Source organism: Salvelinus sp. IW2-2015, linkage group LG6.2 (assembly GCF_002910315.2).
Source record: "Salvelinus sp. IW2-2015 linkage group LG6.2, ASM291031v2, whole genome shotgun sequence".
In the NCBI taxonomy this organism is placed as follows: Eukaryota; Metazoa; Chordata; class Actinopteri; order Salmoniformes; family Salmonidae; genus Salvelinus; species Salvelinus sp. IW2-2015.
Genome location: NC_036846.1, coordinates 12,710,547 through 12,728,152, shown reverse-complemented (window position 1 = coordinate 12,728,152; position 17,606 = coordinate 12,710,547). Strand labels below are relative to the sequence as shown.

At 45.6% G+C, this 17,606-nt stretch overlaps 1 protein-coding gene across 1 annotated transcript in view; it reads right to left on the bottom strand.

Annotated features, from left to right (window-relative positions):
* LOC111965514 (rap guanine nucleotide exchange factor 2-like) overlaps positions 1 to 17,606 on the bottom strand; it is a 149,188-nt gene that overhangs the window by 31,785 nt on the left and 99,797 nt on the right. Inside the window, 6 exon segments of the mRNA XM_070444238.1 lie at positions 18 to 182; positions 325 to 477; positions 1,415 to 1,573; positions 6,147 to 6,283; positions 7,765 to 7,948; positions 12,763 to 12,888. Of these exon segments, the coding sequence (XP_070300339.1) occupies positions 18 to 182; positions 325 to 477; positions 1,415 to 1,573; positions 6,147 to 6,283; positions 7,765 to 7,948; positions 12,763 to 12,888 (924 nt within the window).

Below are 17,606 nucleotides of genomic sequence, written 5' to 3'. Positions count from 1 at the left end.
TTGAACTGGGATCTGACCTTGTCCCTGAGGCTTGGGTCGTGGAACCACTCGAGGAGCTTGTTGCCCACGACCATGGGGCTGGAGAGGAAAGTCCTGTAGGTCAACAGGAAATCCTCGATGTAGGTGGGGTCCACCACAGAGTGCTCCTCTACCAGGTGCATAGTCAGACGCTCCTTCGTGCCCTATAGGAGATGGTGTATAATCCTTTAGGTAACACTAAACGTCATATACATGGGCATTCATAACACCTAATATGTCATGACACCTTTATTAGGAAGATGTGGTTTGGAGTCTAAAGGCTTACTCAATAATGAATGAACTCACCTTGATGACGATGTGTCCCTTCCGGGTGCCGGTGCGGTCCAGCTCACGGTGCTCCTTGACCATGACGATCTCGCCCTCCTCCTCCACCTTCTGCATGTTCTTCTCCACCTGGTTGAGGATGCAGCAGTAGTCCTGCTGCGCTATGCACACAAACTGGAACATAGACGGAGGAGGGAGGGAGGGAGGGAGGGAGGGAAATAGGAGAAAGAGAGTAGTAGTTAGCTTGGGGACATAATGCTTTTTAGATCAACATGGTTGAGACATTTTGAGCTAATCTATTTTAAGACACCAATGAAATAAACACTCTCTCTTAGTGAATTAACCCAGCGTCTTCATTTAATTGGTTGGTACCTACTGGACAATGTATACTGAACAAAAATATAAACGCAACATGTAAAATGTTGGTCCCATGTTTCATGAGCTGAAATAAAAGACCGTTGAAATTTTCTATACGCTCAAAAAGCTTATTTCTCTCAAATGTTGTGCACAAATTTGTTTTCCATCCCTGTTAGTGAGCATTTCTCCTTTGTATCATATCAAGAACATGATTAAACAGTACAATCATTACACAGGTACACCTTGTGCTGGGGACAATAAAAGGTCACTCTAAAATGTGCACCACAGATGTCTCAAGTTTTGGAGGCAGAGTACAATTGGAATGCTGACTGCAGGAATGTCCACCTGAGCTGTTGCCATAGAATTTAATGTTAATTTCTCTACCAATGTCATTTTAGAGATTTTGGCAGTCCATCCAACCGGCCTCACAACCACAGACCATGTGTAACCACGCCAGCACAGGACAGGACCACAATTGGCCCAGCGTTGACTGGGTTTGGCCGGTGTAGGAAGTCATTGTAAATAAACATTTGTTTTTAACCGACTTCCCTATTTAAATAAAAGGTTAAAAAAAGTGGGGGGGGAAATACATTTAAAAAAAATGTCAAGCCTGCTTTAAAATGCAACAGACTAATTGAGTAAGTAACAGGGGTGGAGTATATAACACCATTCAATATATGGGAGAGAAGGCCCGTATGACAGGCCAATCAACCGATAGTCCATCATAATAGCCAGTCTCAGTGCTGAGCATTACCTGACAGTCGTCCATCTTAGTCTTCATCACTCCCTTCATGTACTCCTTCTCTATGGTGGGGGAGACCCCGAAGCTGTTGCCCATACACAGGATCTCAGGCCTGCCCTCAGGGTACGTCACCTCCACCGAGCCATTCAGGATCACTGACCACGAGTCCAGCTGAGTGGGGAAAGACCACAACCACAAACAGTTAACAGTCAGAAATGCTCAGTGATCATTCAGTGGACAATGGTTTAATACAGGGACAGGAAACTGGAGTCCTCGGGGGCCGGAGTGGTGTCACTTTGTCCACATCCTGTGTGCAAAACAGCTGATGCATTCTAAAGTGAAGATCATGATTAGTTGATTATGGAGTCAGGTGTGTTAGTTGGGACTGGGGCAAAAGTGTGACACTAATCAGGCCCCCGAGGACTGGAGTTGCCCATCCCTGGTTTAATATCAGGCTAGGATCAAATTTTAAAGGAAAATGAAGACAGCTATGATGCTTTAAATTAGTTTTTAAATCACAATTAGCCTTAAGCAATTAGTTAGCCATTAGTGATTAGTTAGCCTTTAGTTAAATCAAATCAAATTTTACTTGCTTACTTATGAGTCCCTAACCAACAATGCAGTACAGATAAGAAATAAAGGTAACAGGTAATTAAAGAGCAGCAGTAAAATAACAAAAGCGAGACAATATACAGGGGGGTACTGGAGCAGAGTCAATGTGCGGGGGGCACCGTTTAGTCGAAGTAATTGAGGTAATATGTACATGTAGGTTGGGTTGTTTGTACAGTTGAAGTCGGAAGTTTACATACACTTAGGTTGGAGACATTAAAACTTGTTTTTCAACCACTCCACAAATTTCTTGTTAACAAACTAGTTTTCGCAAGTCAGTTAGGAAATCTACTTTGTGCATGACAAGTAATTTTTCCAACAATTGTTAACAGACAGATTATTTCACTTATAATGCACCGTATCACAGTTCCAGTGGGTCAGAAGTTTACATACACTAAGTTGACTGTGCTTTTAAACAGCTTGGAAAATTCCAGAAAATGTTGTCATGGATTTAGAAGCTTCTGATAGGCTAATTGGCATCATTTGAGTCAATTGGAGGTGTACCTGTGGATGTATTTCAAGACCTACCTTCAAACTCAGTGCCTCCTTGCTTGACATCAAAAGAAATCAGCCAAGATCTTAGAAAAAAAATTGTAGACCTCCACAAGTCTGGTTTATCCTTGGGGGCTATTTCCAAACGCATGAAGGTACCACGTTCATCTGTACAAACAATAGTACGCAAGTATAAACACCATGGGACCACGCAGCCGTCATACCGCTCAGGAAGGAGACGCGTTCTGTCTCCTAGAGATGAACATACTTTGTCGCGAAAAGTGCAAATCAATCCAAGAAACAACAGCAAAGGACTTTGTGAAGATGCTGGAGGAAACAGGTAAAAAAGTATCTATATCAACAGTAAAACGAGTTCAAAATCGACATAACCTGAAAGGCCGCTCAGCAAGGAAGAAGCCACTGCTCAAAAAGCACCATAGAAAAGCCAGACTACGGTTTGCAACTGCACATGGGGACAAAAAGCGTACTTTTTGGAGAAATGTCCTCTGGTCGGATGAAAGAAAAATAGAACTGTTTGGCCATAATGACCATCGTTTTGAGGAAAAGGGGGGTGGCTTGCAAGCCGAAGACCACAACCCCAACCGTGAAGCACGGGGATGGCAGCATCATGCTGTGGGGGTGCTTTGCTGCAGGAGGGACTGGTGCACTTCACAAAATAGATGGCATCATGAGGTAGGAAAATTATGTGGATATATTGAAGCAACATCTCAAGACATCAGTCAGGAAGTTAAAGCTTGGTCGCAAATGGGTCTTCCAAATGGACATTTACCCCAAGCATACTTCCAAAGTTGTGGACAACAAAGTCAAGGTATTGGAGTGGCCATCACAAAGCCCCGACCTCAATCCTATAAAAAAAATTGTGGGTAGAACTGAAAAAACATGTGCGAGCAAGAGGCCTACAAACCTGACTCACACCAGCTCTGTCAGGAGGAACGGGACAAATTCACCCAACTTATTGTGGGAAGCTTATGGAAGGCTACCCAGAACGTTTGACCCAAGTTAAACAATTTAAAGGCAATGCTACCAAATACTAATTGAGTGTATGTAAACTTCTGACCCACTGGGAATGTGATGAAAGAAATAAAAGCTGAAAAAAATGTCTACTATTATTCTGACAGTTCACATTCTAAAAACAAAAGCGGTGATACTAACTGACCTAAGACGGGGAATTTTTAATAGGATTAAAAGTCAGGAATTGTGAAAAACTGAGTTTAAATTTATTTGGCTAAGGTGTATGTAAATTTCCGACTTCAACTGTACATGTAGGTGTGGCGGCAGGTAGTATAGTGATTAGAGCATTGGGCCAGTAACCGAAAGGTTGTCGTTCTGCCCCTGAACAAGGCAGTTAACCCACTGTTCTTAGGCCTTCATTGTAAATAAGAATTTAAATAAAGGTTAAACAATATATATATTTTTTATTACAGTGAATATACAGAAAGTAACAGCGGTTTAAAAGAGGGGGGGGGGGGGGGGGGTCAATGCAAATAGTCTGGGTAGCGATTTGATTAGACGTTGAGGAGTCTTATGGCTTGGGGGGTAGACGTTGTATAGAAGCCTCTTGGACCTAGACTTGGCGCTACGGTAGCAGAGAGAACAGCCTATGATCAGGGTGGCTGGAGTCTGACAATTTTTAGGGCCTTCATCTGACACCGCCTGATGGCAGGAAGATGTACTGGGATGTAGTGGGCCTTACGTGATGCGTACTGGGCCGTACGCACTACCCTCTGTAGTGCCTTGCAGACGGGGGCCGAGAAGTTGTCATACCAGGCAGTGACGCAACCAGTCGGGATGCTCTCGATGGTGCAGCTGTACAACCTTTTGAGGATCTAAGGACCCATGCCAAATATGTTCAGTCTCCTGGGGGGGAATAGGTTTTGTCATGCCCTCTTCACGACTGTCTTGGCGTGCTTGGACCATGATAGTTTGTTGGTAATGTGGACACCAAGGAACTTGAAGCTCTCCACTACAGCCCCATTGATGAGAATGGGGCGTGCTCGGTCCTCCTTTTCCTGTAGTCCACAATCATCTCCTTTGTCTTGATCACATTGAGGGAGAGGTTGTTGTCCTGGCACCACATGGCCAGGTCTCTGACCTCCTCCCTATAAGCTGTCTCGTTGTTGATCAGGCCTACCACTGTTGTGTCATCGGCAAACTTAATGATGGTCGTGCCTGGCCGTGCAGTCATGAGGGAACAGGGAGTACAGGAGGGGGCTGAGCACGTACCCCTGAGGGGCTTCTGTGTGGTGGATCAGCGTGGCGGATTTGTTGTTACCTACCCTTACTACCTGGGGGCGGCCCGTCAGGAAGTCCAGGATGCAGTTGCAGAGGGAGGTGTTTAGTTCCAGGGTCCTTAGCTTATTGATGAGCTTTGAGGGCACTATGGTGTGGAACACTGAGCTGTAGTCAATAAACAGCATTCTCACATAGGTGTTCCTTTTGTCCAGGTGGGAAAGGGCAGTGGAGTGCAATAGAGATTGCGTCATCTGTTGATCTGTTAGGGCGGTATGCAAATTGGAGTGGGTCTAGGGTTTCTGGGATAATGTCCGTTAGCGATTAGCCAGCCGATAGTGATTAGCCAGCCGATAGCGATTAGCCAGCCGATAGCGATTAGCCAGCCGATAGCGATTAGCATGGGGCTTGGATCGATGTTTAATCACAATTTTTTGGCGGGGAATCAAACTGATGGGCATCACAATTCTTTAACAGGTGATATTCTTAATCATTAGTCACAAATGGTTCAATAGTATATAATACCCCCGTTTTTACACTAATAATAACTACGATTTTACCCTTTTATTATGGATATAAAAAGATAGCAAATCATATTTTACAGCAAGGTATCGCTTTCTCCCTTATAGCATCATCAACAACACATTTGACAATGCACTGAGGCAGTAGTGGACATTCTACTAACACACACCAGCTCAATAGGATGTTATTCAACTTTGACTGGACTGCCCTTGAAGTGAACTGGACTTAAGGGTATGGCTCTGCACTCTATTGTTTGGGTGCATCGCAGCGAAGAAATGACCAAAATGGCTTAATTCAAAAGCCAGAGCCTGTCCAGACTGTTGAGACAGTACAAGTGATCTCTCTTCTGGTCCCCTTGGGGAATCTTATGATGCTGGGAGATGGCAGTCATTCGTGCTTAATAGAGCAGGGAAAAAACAAAATGGAAAAAGAGAAACCTGCATTGGTAATGGCAAGGGCAAACTCCATGTCCCAGGCCATAGATGTGCAAACCCAGACACATTCAAGACACACACAAGAGCAATATAAGAGACAACGGAAATACCACCCCAAACTCTTTTGTTATTTGTTTCCTTAGTCCGTTGTTGATATAGTCCCAAAATGTTTTGCTTTTCAGCTATCAAGTTCTCAAGATATTTAAACTTTCAAAATACAGAAATACAGCCGTTTTTTGCATCAAAATGCATCATACCGGCTGTATTTCTGTATTTTAAAAGTGATATATCTTGATAACTTGATTGCTGACAGGTGAAACATTTTGGGACTATATCAACAACGGACTAATGAAAGAAATACCAAAATATAATTTTGGAATGGAATTTTCCTTTAACACTGACTCGTTCACGGCACACCCCTCCACATACAAACATACCTCTTCCCCGTCATTGAGTACGATGGTGCCGGCCCGCTCGACCACGGCAAACACCATGACGGCACACAGCTCCCTCCTCACAGACATAGTCATGTTGGCAAACGCTGGCAGCTGATGCATGAACTCCAGTAATTGCTCTGTGGAAAGGTTGGAGAGGGGGAGTAGAGAGGGAGTGGTGGTTAGGAAGGTCTTGACACAGAGGAGAGAGGACGAGCGTAGGAGGACTTGGCAGTCCTTCACTCTTCCTTCACCCTCTGTGTGGCTTTGGACAAAAAAAAAGGGCACAGCTAGTGCGAGAGAAGGTGCATTAAATTCAACCCCACAAGTGATGAGTACCCAACAATGGGATGATTATCTGAAGAACACTAAGGCAAACTATCAACTCAATTTTCATAGACAGAAAAAAACTGCATGAGCATGAAAGGAAAAGCGACCTTTTGCATTCACTTCTAAGTGTGTCAACATTAATCAAATCTCATTTGGGGCTTCAGCTTGGCTGTATAGGGCATTGCCTGTCCTGATTCCTGCCCCATGCATTTTTCTGGCTCCTTGAAATAGCTCATTGCGGGAGCCAGGGAAGGACTCCATCCCTGTGCTAGGCGCCTAAAGTAAGTCTGGGGTGCGGGCTGACCTGTGCTTGGCATGGCAACAGTGTCGTGTGGGAATCCTGCGGAAGCACTGAAACTTTAATGCGCCGGGAGAGGCGAGGACGTGCGACGTTGACCTAGAAAAGCCTGTCGGCAGAGAGAGCAGGAAGGGGAGGGGCGGCGGGGAGGTTGTGGGGTTCGTCGAGGGGAGGAGAGGGGCACCGGGGTACTCTCTCTCTCCATCTGCATCCACTAGATCAGCCACATATCACATCTACAGCTAAGCTTTCTATGTGAGTAAATGTGAACTAATCTCTTATTTTGGCTCCTTATCATTGTAGCTGTACTGATGCTAACATGCCTATGATATCACAGTCTTCATGTGGCACAGAAAGAATAGAACTGAGGGCTAAAATAAATTCACCTAAAGAAAGCATTGAAGCACGAAGGCCTGCAGATGGACACATAATTCATGGTAGCTAGCTAATACAGAGGGGCAGGGTTGAGATACACCAAGGGCGGGGCACTGGGAGAGGGGGCGTCGCTGTGGATTGTTTGATTAAAATTAAATTAAATTAAATTAAAATCGTGAATGCTTGATTAAACTCTGATGAGCCTACAAAGGGCTCTCAGATTAGGATTTCCCCTTAGTGAACAAAGCCAAATCTAATTGGCTCCCATTGCTTTTCCAAATGTCTTGCCAGAAAACAGCAAGCACTCACATACAATGTATTTTTTAGCAGTAGTAATAGGCATTATAACCGTTGTTTCTAGATTTTAAGAGTTTAACGGTGGTGTGGAACAGTCATCCCCTTCTGTGTAATTGGAGCCAGGAAGCAACATAGCAAAGAAGTGAGGGAAGTGGGGGGCACCCTGCCTAGTGCCTACACAATGGTAGGGGAAACACTGGCACGCCACAGCTAAATACATTTTGGTTCTCAGAACATTGTGAGTAGGCTACTTTTTAATCAATCAAAGGGGAACCTTGAGGGAATGATAGGGGAACATTCTGTGTGCTAGCAGGGACTCACCTATGTCGTCATCGGTGCGGTCCATTGGGTCCTTCTCCAGGCAGTCCCGCACGATGTCACGGCTCATGAGGGGGTCCGACGCTCGCTCGATGTCCTCCTCGTCATCGTCCTCCTCTGAGTCGACGGCGGTCTCGGGCAGGCCGCTGAGGTCCATGTCGCCTGGCTCGTTTTCCGTGGCCTGAGGGTCAGAAGAGAGGATGGATGTCGGTCAGTCATCCAGGATCAACAAAAACACAACGGCTTTCTCCATCATAACAACCACCATCAATCTTAGTTTTAATAACATGAGTGCAGGAAAATGGTCACTGGTCCATACTAAGCATGTCGGCTCCACCCATCTACTCCAAGTAGTAACAGCTGCACACTGGTGGTCTGAGATGAGGTTGGTAAATCTAAAATCAGGGTTTTGGTGCAAAGACTTCACATAAGGGCTGGTAAACAAAACAACGGCAAGAAGCAGACCCTTTCAATTCAATGCTTCAAAAGCGACAACAATGTCTGAACATCTAGCCTGTTTAGTGAGAATGATAGGTCTGAGACACACATCAACACTGCATACCAAAGCACCCCGCTATGCATAAAACACCCAGCTAATTATCTCACATCTCTCCCTCTCTGGGCTCCCCATTTCTCTCTCTGGGCTCCCCATTTCTCTCTCTGGGCTCCCCATTTCTCTCTCTGGGCTCCCCATTTCTCTCTCTGGGTCCCCATTTCTCTCTCTGGGCTCCCCATTTCTCTCTCTGGGCTCCCCATTTCCACTTAGACACTGACAACCTCTGAAAGAGTGAATAAAATATAGTAGCAAAGAGAGAGAAAAACTAACAAAGAGACGGAGCAAAAGTAACGCAATTGACAATGTCACACTGATATTAATAGAGATCTTAGCACTGTACATCCATCAAGGCTTCTCACATACTATACATATCGCTGAGAGGCTATATTGTGTGTTTCATGCTCTCAACACGAGCCCCTCGGAACGAAATCCAGGCACGAAACACAGGGAGATGAAAACTAAAAACCCTCCCCTCCTGTTGAGTGCTAACCGACTCCTCTTACCTGAATAAGGTGTCGAAACTCCAGCCTTTTCACTGAGAGAGACGAAAACAATGATGCCTTCGCAAACTGCCTGCAGCAGCCTAGTCCAAGACGCATCTTTACCGCCCGGGCTGCCAGTCGTGTTTAAATTTTTCAGAGATTCAAAGAGTCCCTGTCTCTCACCGAACGTAGCCCTATGTCATTTATCCTTAACCATCATGTGCAAATGTCTCATTAATGATTCAGGAGTCAGGAGGTAAGCGGGGCAGGGGAGGGGCCTGATGGGGCGAGAGAGCAAAGGGGTGGGGTTATTCCGTTGGGGAAGGGGTTCGTAAGGTGTGGACTTGGAGTGAAACAGAGGAAAATCTGAAGATTGAGGTATGTCGGTTCCCTATGCGACAGGGAATAACTGAGGTGGTGAGATGGGAAAATCCTAGAAAACTGTCTTGAACTCATCTGGAAATCTCAGCAGCAGTGAAATCAGAGAAAACAGCCATCAGTCTTCAGCTTGATATGAAAGTCAATGTCTGATGCCGAAACCCGGTAGAACACACAGCTATATTCCACATGAACAAACATTGCTGGCATGCTGCAAATCTCAGGAGAGAAAAAAAAAAGTTAAGTCCCAAAATAGCAGACCCTATTACTTATCTACAGTAGGCGCTAAGCTAGTCCTCGCACAGTAGCATTCATTTACTAATATCGCTGTATGTCAATTCCATATTACCACCCACCTAGATTTATGAACTAGCCTTATAATAAATGAAATACTCGTAAGTAGTGTGTCAATCATCATTCAGAAGTGTGTGCCTCGGGAGGTTGCAACACGTTCGAATTTGATTCGGACATCATTTCCACTGAGTTACACAATGTTAGACAGTCCAGTGGGAATGCTGAACCATTAAAAATGTCAAATGTTCTCGAAATACAGAGCAAGTCAGAACCCCTCTGTGTGTGTGATCCATAAATGTGTGGTGAGCAAAAAAAGAAAAGGGTGTGGGTGGTTAATATTTCAACAGGGCTATTTTTGGATAAATGCTTTCAAGCCTCCTTCTGAAGAACCAATTTCATGATTTATTCAGAGGCAAAACAGTCTGCCATGTTTGCCAGGCAGTGACAGAGGATGCAGCTCTATTCTTCTCTCTGGGAGGAGAGACAATGGGGCACTCCAGCTGACATGGCTCGTGGATGAGAGGACTCCGACGAACAAGGGGCATCATCGCCAAGAGCTTTACCCTGGTAAACGTCCATCTTTGAATAGATCTTACACATACAGTCCTGTGATTTGTGTTGTCCTTAATATTGTCAAATATATATGGTGTTGTCCTTATCACCGAGTTAACATCCTAGAGGCTGGCACAACAAATACAGATCAACTGCTAAAACATCTGAGTCCATTGATATTGTTATTCACTGACTACTATTCCTGTGTTTTTACGTTGTACAACCCTCTTTCACTCTGTGCTCTAGCCCTTATAACAGATAAACCCAAACATGCTTTTCCTGAACTACTACTGGTTCAGCCATTTTCTAAAAGCTTTGAAGACGAAGTGGGCCTGGATCGTCTCTATTAGTAAGACCGAATATATATACAGTGAGGAGAACAAGTATTTGATACACTGATGATTTTGCAGGTTTTCCTACTTACAAAGCATGTAGAGGTCTGTAATTTTTATCATAGGTACACTTCAACTGTGAGAGACGGAATCTAAAACAAGAATCCAGAAAATCACATTGTATGATTTGTAAGTAATTCATTTGCATTTTATTGCATGACCTAAGTATTTGATCACCTACCAACCATAAGAATTCCGGCTCTCACAGACCTGTTAGTTTTTCTTTAAGAAGCCCTCCTGTTCTCCACTCATTACCTGTATTAACTGCACCTGTTTGAACTCGTTACCTGTATGAAAGACACCTGTCCACACACTCAATCAAACAGACTCCAACCTCTCCACAAAGGCCAAGACCAGAGAGCTGTGTAAGGACATCAGGGATAAAATTGTAGACCTGCACAAGGCTGGGATGGGCTACAGGACTAATTAGCAAAAGCTGTGCTGTGAAAAGGCCAACAACTGTTGGCGCAATTATTAGAAAATGGAAGAAGTTCAAGCTGACGGTCAATCACCCTCGGTCTGGGGCTCCATGCAAGATCTCACCTCGTGGGGCATCAATGATCATGAGGAAGGTGAGGGATCAGCCCAGAACTACACGGCAGGACCTGGTCAATGACCTAGAGAGAGCTGGGACCACAGTCTCAAAGAAAACCATTAGTAACACACTACGCCGTCATGGATTAAATCCTGCAGCGCACGCAAGGTCCCCTGCTCAAGCCAGCGCATGTCCAGGCCCGTCTGAAGTTTGCCAATGACCATCTGGATAATCCAGAGGAGAATGGGAGAGTCATGTGGTCTGATGAGACAAAAATAGAGCTTTTTGGTCTAAACTCCACTCGCCGTGTTGGAGGAGAAGAAGGATGAGTACAACCCAAGAACACCATCCCAACATGAAGCACGGAGGTGGAAACATCATTCTTTGGGGAGCTTTTTTCGCAAAGGGACAGGACGACTGCACCGTATTGAGGGGAGATGGGGGCCATGTATCGCGAGATCTTGGCCAACAACCTCCTCCTCAGTAAGAGCATTGAAGATGGGTCGTGGCTGGTCTTCCAGCATGACAACGACCCGAAACACACAGCCAGGGCAACTAAGGAGTGGCTCCGAAGAAGCATCTCAAGGTCCTGGAGTGGCCTAGCCAGTCTCCAGACCTGAACCCAATAGAAAATCTTTGGAGGAGCTGAAAGTCCGTATTGCCCAGCGACAGCCCGAAACCTGAAGGATCGGAGAAGGTCTGTATGGAGGAGTGGGCCAAAATCCCTGCTGCAGTGTGTGCAAACCTGGTCAAGAACTACAGGAAACGTATGACTCTGTAATTGCAAACAAAGGTTCTTGTACCAAATATTAAGTTCTGCTTTTCTGATGTATCAAATACTTGTCATGCAATAAAATGCAAATTAATTACATAAAAAATCATACAATGTGATTTTCTGGATTTTTGTTTTAGATTCCGTCTCTCACAGTGAAGTTACCTAATATAAAATTACAGACCTCTACATGCTTTGAAGTAGGAAAACCTGCAAAATCGCAGTGTATCAAATACTTGTTCTCCCAGATACCCAGATAGAGAGATAGAGAGATAGAGAGAATAGAGCGATAGATAGAGCGAGAGATAGAGCGAGAGATAGAGCGAGAGATAGAGCGAGAGAGATAGAGCGAGAGATAGAGCGAGAGATAGAGCGAGAGACTAGAGCGAGAGATAGAGCGAGAGATAGAGCGAGAGATAGAGCGAGAGATAGAGCGAGAGATAGAGCGAGAGAAGAGCGAGAGAAAGAGCGAGAGAAGTGAGGGATTTAATGGAGCCCTACAGCAGACCTGTTAATGAGGACCTAGCAAGCGGCCCTAAGACTGGATCAGGGCCTGGGCACAGTAGAGCTTGTTCACAACCTGTCCCCACCCCTTCACATGTACATATGCGTGCGCGCCACACAATATTTACTCTACACAGATCGTGCGTGTGCACACACAAACAGCAACAGACTGATACAGACTAATGCGCACACACACACACACAAATGCACTCACAGATACACAGACAGCAGGTTACGACGTCGGGCCCAATGGGGTGCCTGCGTGTGGTAAGAGGATTAGGTGTGATTGGCTATGGGGCCTGACTACAGTCACGAGATGGGGGGGCGGGGGACCTGTCTGTTATATTGGCGTTTAAAAAGGGTTGAGGGGGGATGTTGGTGGGACGTTGTTGGAGGTTATGGGCCTGCTAACCTGGTAGCTGCTTCTTTCCAAAGTGGGGGGGGGGGGGGCTTCTCCATGGGCATTTATTGGACTTATGGGAAGTTGGAAGTAAGTTATGGGGACGTGTGGGGAAAGGGGCCTGCGCTTACCTGATATAGTCTGACAGGCTGCTGCTTCCAGAGTCGCTGGTGATACTACATCCTGAGTGGCTGGAAGACACGTGGGTCACCTGTGGGTGCAAGCCGTCGGCCAGGTGGAGTCGGCTGAAGTCTGCGGGGAGCTGCACACACACGCCACACACGCACACAAACAGACAGATGGTCAGTTTCACCAGTCTCAACCCACTCACACCACCCACGCATGGCTGTCAGGCATTTAAAAGCACTTGGCTACATGGTGGGTGCAACACTTGTTTAGCCCTGACCAAAACATTGTCATATTAGACATTAGCGTTGCATAGATGTTTTGCATGGCATGTGTAGCCTTTTGCCTCTGGGTAGGGCACAGGTGGAGTTAGAGGAACTAGTTCCCAAGTGAAAATGTAGAAATGATGTGACAGTGGTGAGTTGAGATCCCAGAGGGATTCTAGTTGTTAATTTATTAAATCTTCTTCATTCAATTTGATGTCCCTCTACATTAATTTAATTTAAATTAGAAAGGCCTTAAACCATCTCATCCTTCCTGTGATTACTTACATAGCCATCTTAATAGAACATACGTGAACAAATTTTAATGAAGCTTGCGCATTAAACGCTAAACTACTTCAAATAATTAATAATCAAACTCGCAGCTGTTAATTAAATTTCCCACTTTTATGGCATCCGTGGAGAACATTTAAAGACTTTAACACAATCTAAGTTTTAGTCCGAAAACAAGAAGTATTTATTTAACATGAAAATAATTATTTTAAAACGTAGCTCAACATTTTAAGCCCCTCTGTAATAAGCACCAATTACCCGACACTTATAAGTGCATACAACCAAGATCAATTAAATTTTAAAGCGCAGGCGGTTGGTTGGCAAACCTTGCCGTTCTGTTTCCTGTCCATATTTACTGAGCTCCTTGTGTGTATGGAAAGTATCCCTAGACCAAGCAGCCGGGGCATTGGGTACCTAAGCCAAGCAGCGGGGCAGTTGGGTAGCCCTAGGCAAGCAGCCGGGTAAGCCCTAGGCCAAGCCAGCCGGGTAGCCCTAGGCAAGCAGCCGGGACAGCCGGGTAGCCTAGCCAGAGCCGGGTAGCCTAGGCAAGCAGCCGGGTAGCCCTAGGCCAAGCAGCCGGTAGCCCTAGGCCAAGCGCCGGGTAGCCCTAGCCGCAGCCGGGGCAGTTGGGTAGACCTAGGCCAAGCAAGCCGGGGGCAGTTGGTAGCCCTAGGCCAAGCAGCCGGGTAGCCCTAGGCCAAGCAGCCGGGTAGCCCTAGGCCAAGCAGCCGGGTAGCCCGAGGCCAAACGGAGCCGGGTAGGCCAAGCAGCCGGGTAGGCCAAGCAGCCGGGTAGACCTAGGCCAATCAGCCGGCCAGTTGGGTAGCCCTAGCGCAAGCAGCCCTAGGCCAAGCAGCCGGGTAGCCTAGGCCAAGCAGCTGGGGCAGTTGGGTAGACCTAGGACAAGCAGCCGGGGCAGTTGGTAGACCTAGGAACAAGCAGCCGGGGCAGTTGGGTAGACCTAGGACAAGCAAGCCGGGGAAGTTGGGTAGACCTAGCAAGCAGCGTAGCCCTAGGCCAAGCAGCCGGGGCAGGTTGGTAGCCCTAGGCCAAGCAGCCGGGTACCCTCAGAGCCCAAGCAGCCGGGTAGCCCTAGGCCAAGCCAGCGCGGTAGCCCTAGGCCAGCAGCCGGGGTAGCCCTAGGGCCAAGCAGCCCGGAGTAGCCCTAGGCCAATGCAGCGCCGGTAGCCCTAGGCCAAGCAGACCGGTAGCCTAGCCAAGCAGCCGGGTAGCCCTAGGCCAAGCAGCCGGGTAGCCTTAGGCAAGCAGCCGGGTAGCCCTAGGCCAAGCAGCCGGGTAGCCCTAGGCCAAGCAGCCGGGTAGCCCTAGGCCAAGCAGCCGGGTAGCCCTAGGCCAAGCAGCCGGGACAGTTGGGTAGCCCTAGGCCAAGCAGCCGGGGCAGTTATGTAGCCCTAGGCCAAGCAGCCGGGGCAGTTGGGTCTGGGTCTTGCGTGCTGATGTAACCGACTGGGGTTCAAACCCGGGTATCGAGCATTTCACAAGATTGTGTTAGCCTGTTGAGCTAAAACCTTGATAAGACTTCAGTACCAATGGCAACAAGCATGTATAATTACCAGACTCCAAGATACACTGTGGTGTTAAGTCACACAGACTCATTCCTAGACATATGAAGATGATTGAGCGACACACCACCACCACAAGTCCCAGGGCAGAATTAACATTAAAAAGGTAGAATCCGCAGTTGATACATCCACTTTTGGACGTATAAATGAATGATTTACACCCATTGATTTTTGAAGACTATAATGTATAAATGCCTCGAACTTAGTTCAACTGTCACACTGCATGAGAACCCAAAAATAGAAGTTTATATTTACATTGGAGTAAAACAAACAAACATTGTATCGCCTCATCCTGGTTAAAACTATCATTTTGATTTTATGGATGCCATCCTTGCATCCATAGCTCTGTCTATAAATTTGAGTGGTTACATTTCTCAAGGCCCATCCCTCAGCTTTTTACCAAAACAGAGGTGGGGTGTACACTTTGTTTCAAGTGCGGATTCTAGCTTTAAAGCTACTGGTGCAAAATGGTGTGAAATCTCAAGATGTCTAACTAGTCTAGCAAAAGAAGAACAATGACAAGTGCTATTCGCAATCTGGAGCATGAATCCACAAGCACATCTATCCAAACTGACCCACCCTATGTTAGGAGTGGAAATACCATTAGGTTAAATGTAACAAAATAAGATATAGGCTACTCCAAGAGGCATAGTTGAATATGAATATTTGAGTGTTTTAAATGTTTAATTGATCTATTTATTACTTAAATTATTAAATGTAAAGGAGGCAGTTGCTCCTTAAAGCCAACCCCTGGCCGCGACACAGGCATTGATTTCTATTTAACCTTTATTTTGACATGGAGTCATGCATTAATATTTTAGTCTTCACACCTAAAAGCCCAGCGCATGTGATACAACTCATTTTGCTCTTTATTTAGCCATCTTACATATAAAACCTTATTTGCGCATCAAAAATCGTGAATAACTCACCACAGGTTAATAAGAAGGGTGTGCTTGGAATGCTGCACATAACTCTGCATTGTCTCAGTCTTAAATCATTTCCCCCACACAGTCTGTGCCTGTGTTTAGTTTTCATGCTAATGAGGGCCGAGAATCCACTCTCACATAGGTACATGGTTGCAAAGGGCATCAGTGTCTTAACATCGCGATTTTCCAAGGCAAGACACTCTGAGCGCAGCCCAATCCAGAAATCTGGCACAGGCTTCTGATTAAATAAAATTTTCATAGAACCGTTTGTTGCAATTTCGATGAGGCTCTCTTGCTCATATATCGGTAAGTGGACTGGAGGCAGGGCATGAAAGGGATAATGAATCTAGTTGTTTGTGTCGTCCGTTTCGGGAAAGTACCTGCGTAATTGCGCACCCAGCTCACTCAGGTGCTTCGTTAAATCACATTTGACCGTAAATCACATTGTCCGTAAGCTTGAGTTCATTTGCACACCCAAAAAACCATACAATGATGGAAAGACCTGTGTGTTGTCCTTGTTAAAACCTCTTAAGATCGGACCCTTTTTTCAATTATCGCCTAAAATGACATAACCAAATCTAACTGCCTGTAGCTCAGGACCTAAAGAAGGATACGCATATTCTTGAAACAACTTGAAAGGAAACACTGAAGTTTGTGGAACTGTGAAATGAATGTAGGAGAATATAACACATTAGATCTGGTAAAAGATAATACAAAGGAAAAAAACATGAATTTTTTTGTTCTTTTTTGTACCATCATCTTTGAAATGCAAGAGAAAAGCCATCATGTATTATTCTAGCCCAGGCGCAATTTACATTTTGGCCACTAGATCAGGGCGTCGCAGCCAGAAAGAAAATGTGAGAAGCAGAAACTAGAACAGGAGAATAGTACTGCTCCAGATACTAGGCCTATACTCCTAAACATGCTCTTCACAACCACCAAGTATATGTGAGCAGGTAAACAGTCATGAAACATTAAAAGTATCATCCAAAATTAAGTTTTCCCCAAAATATTTTTTGAATTGAAATAAAGCACTATGTTGCTGATGGATTATGAGGAAACACCTTCCATAAGAGACATTCTGGAGGTCTCACATGGTTCACAAATGGAATAGATTGGATGTGGAATACATTTGGAGGTTCATTTGATACTAAATCAGTTTGACTCGACATGTCCCTTGATTCATGTTCATAGTAAATCTCAGACTCCATGTGGAGGGGTAGAGAGAGGCTGAGGAGGAGGGGTAGAGAGAGGCTGAGGAGGAGGGGTAGAGAGAGGCTGAGGAGGAGGGGTAGAGAGAGGCTGAGGAGGAGGGATTTAGAGTATATATAGAGAGAGGCTGAGGAGGAGGGTAGAGAGAGGCTGAGGAGAAGGGGTAGAGAGAGGCTGAGGAAGAGGGGTAGAGAGAGGCTGAGGGAGAAGGGGTAGAGATGAGGCTGAGGAGGAGGGGTAGAGAGGTGAGAAAGGAGGTAGAGAGAGGCTGAGGAGGAGGGGTAGAGAGAGGCTGAGGAGGAGAGGTATTAACATTGGTTGTAATGACTCAATCAACAGCTTTTTAAGGTGGGAAAACTGACGACTCTGTTCTGTTCCTGGAATAAACACTTCCAAATTCTCCATATTCTACGGAAATGTTTCTGGTTACTAAATCACGCGTCAATATTCCTCACTCTACAGTTGGCTATATAAATGTTTTAAACAGGAACCACCACAGAATTGTAGATTAGGCATATTATGAGTAGTAGTATAGAGCACACCAGGTCAAGGAATTTAAATAGTTGGTGTAGCACTTCG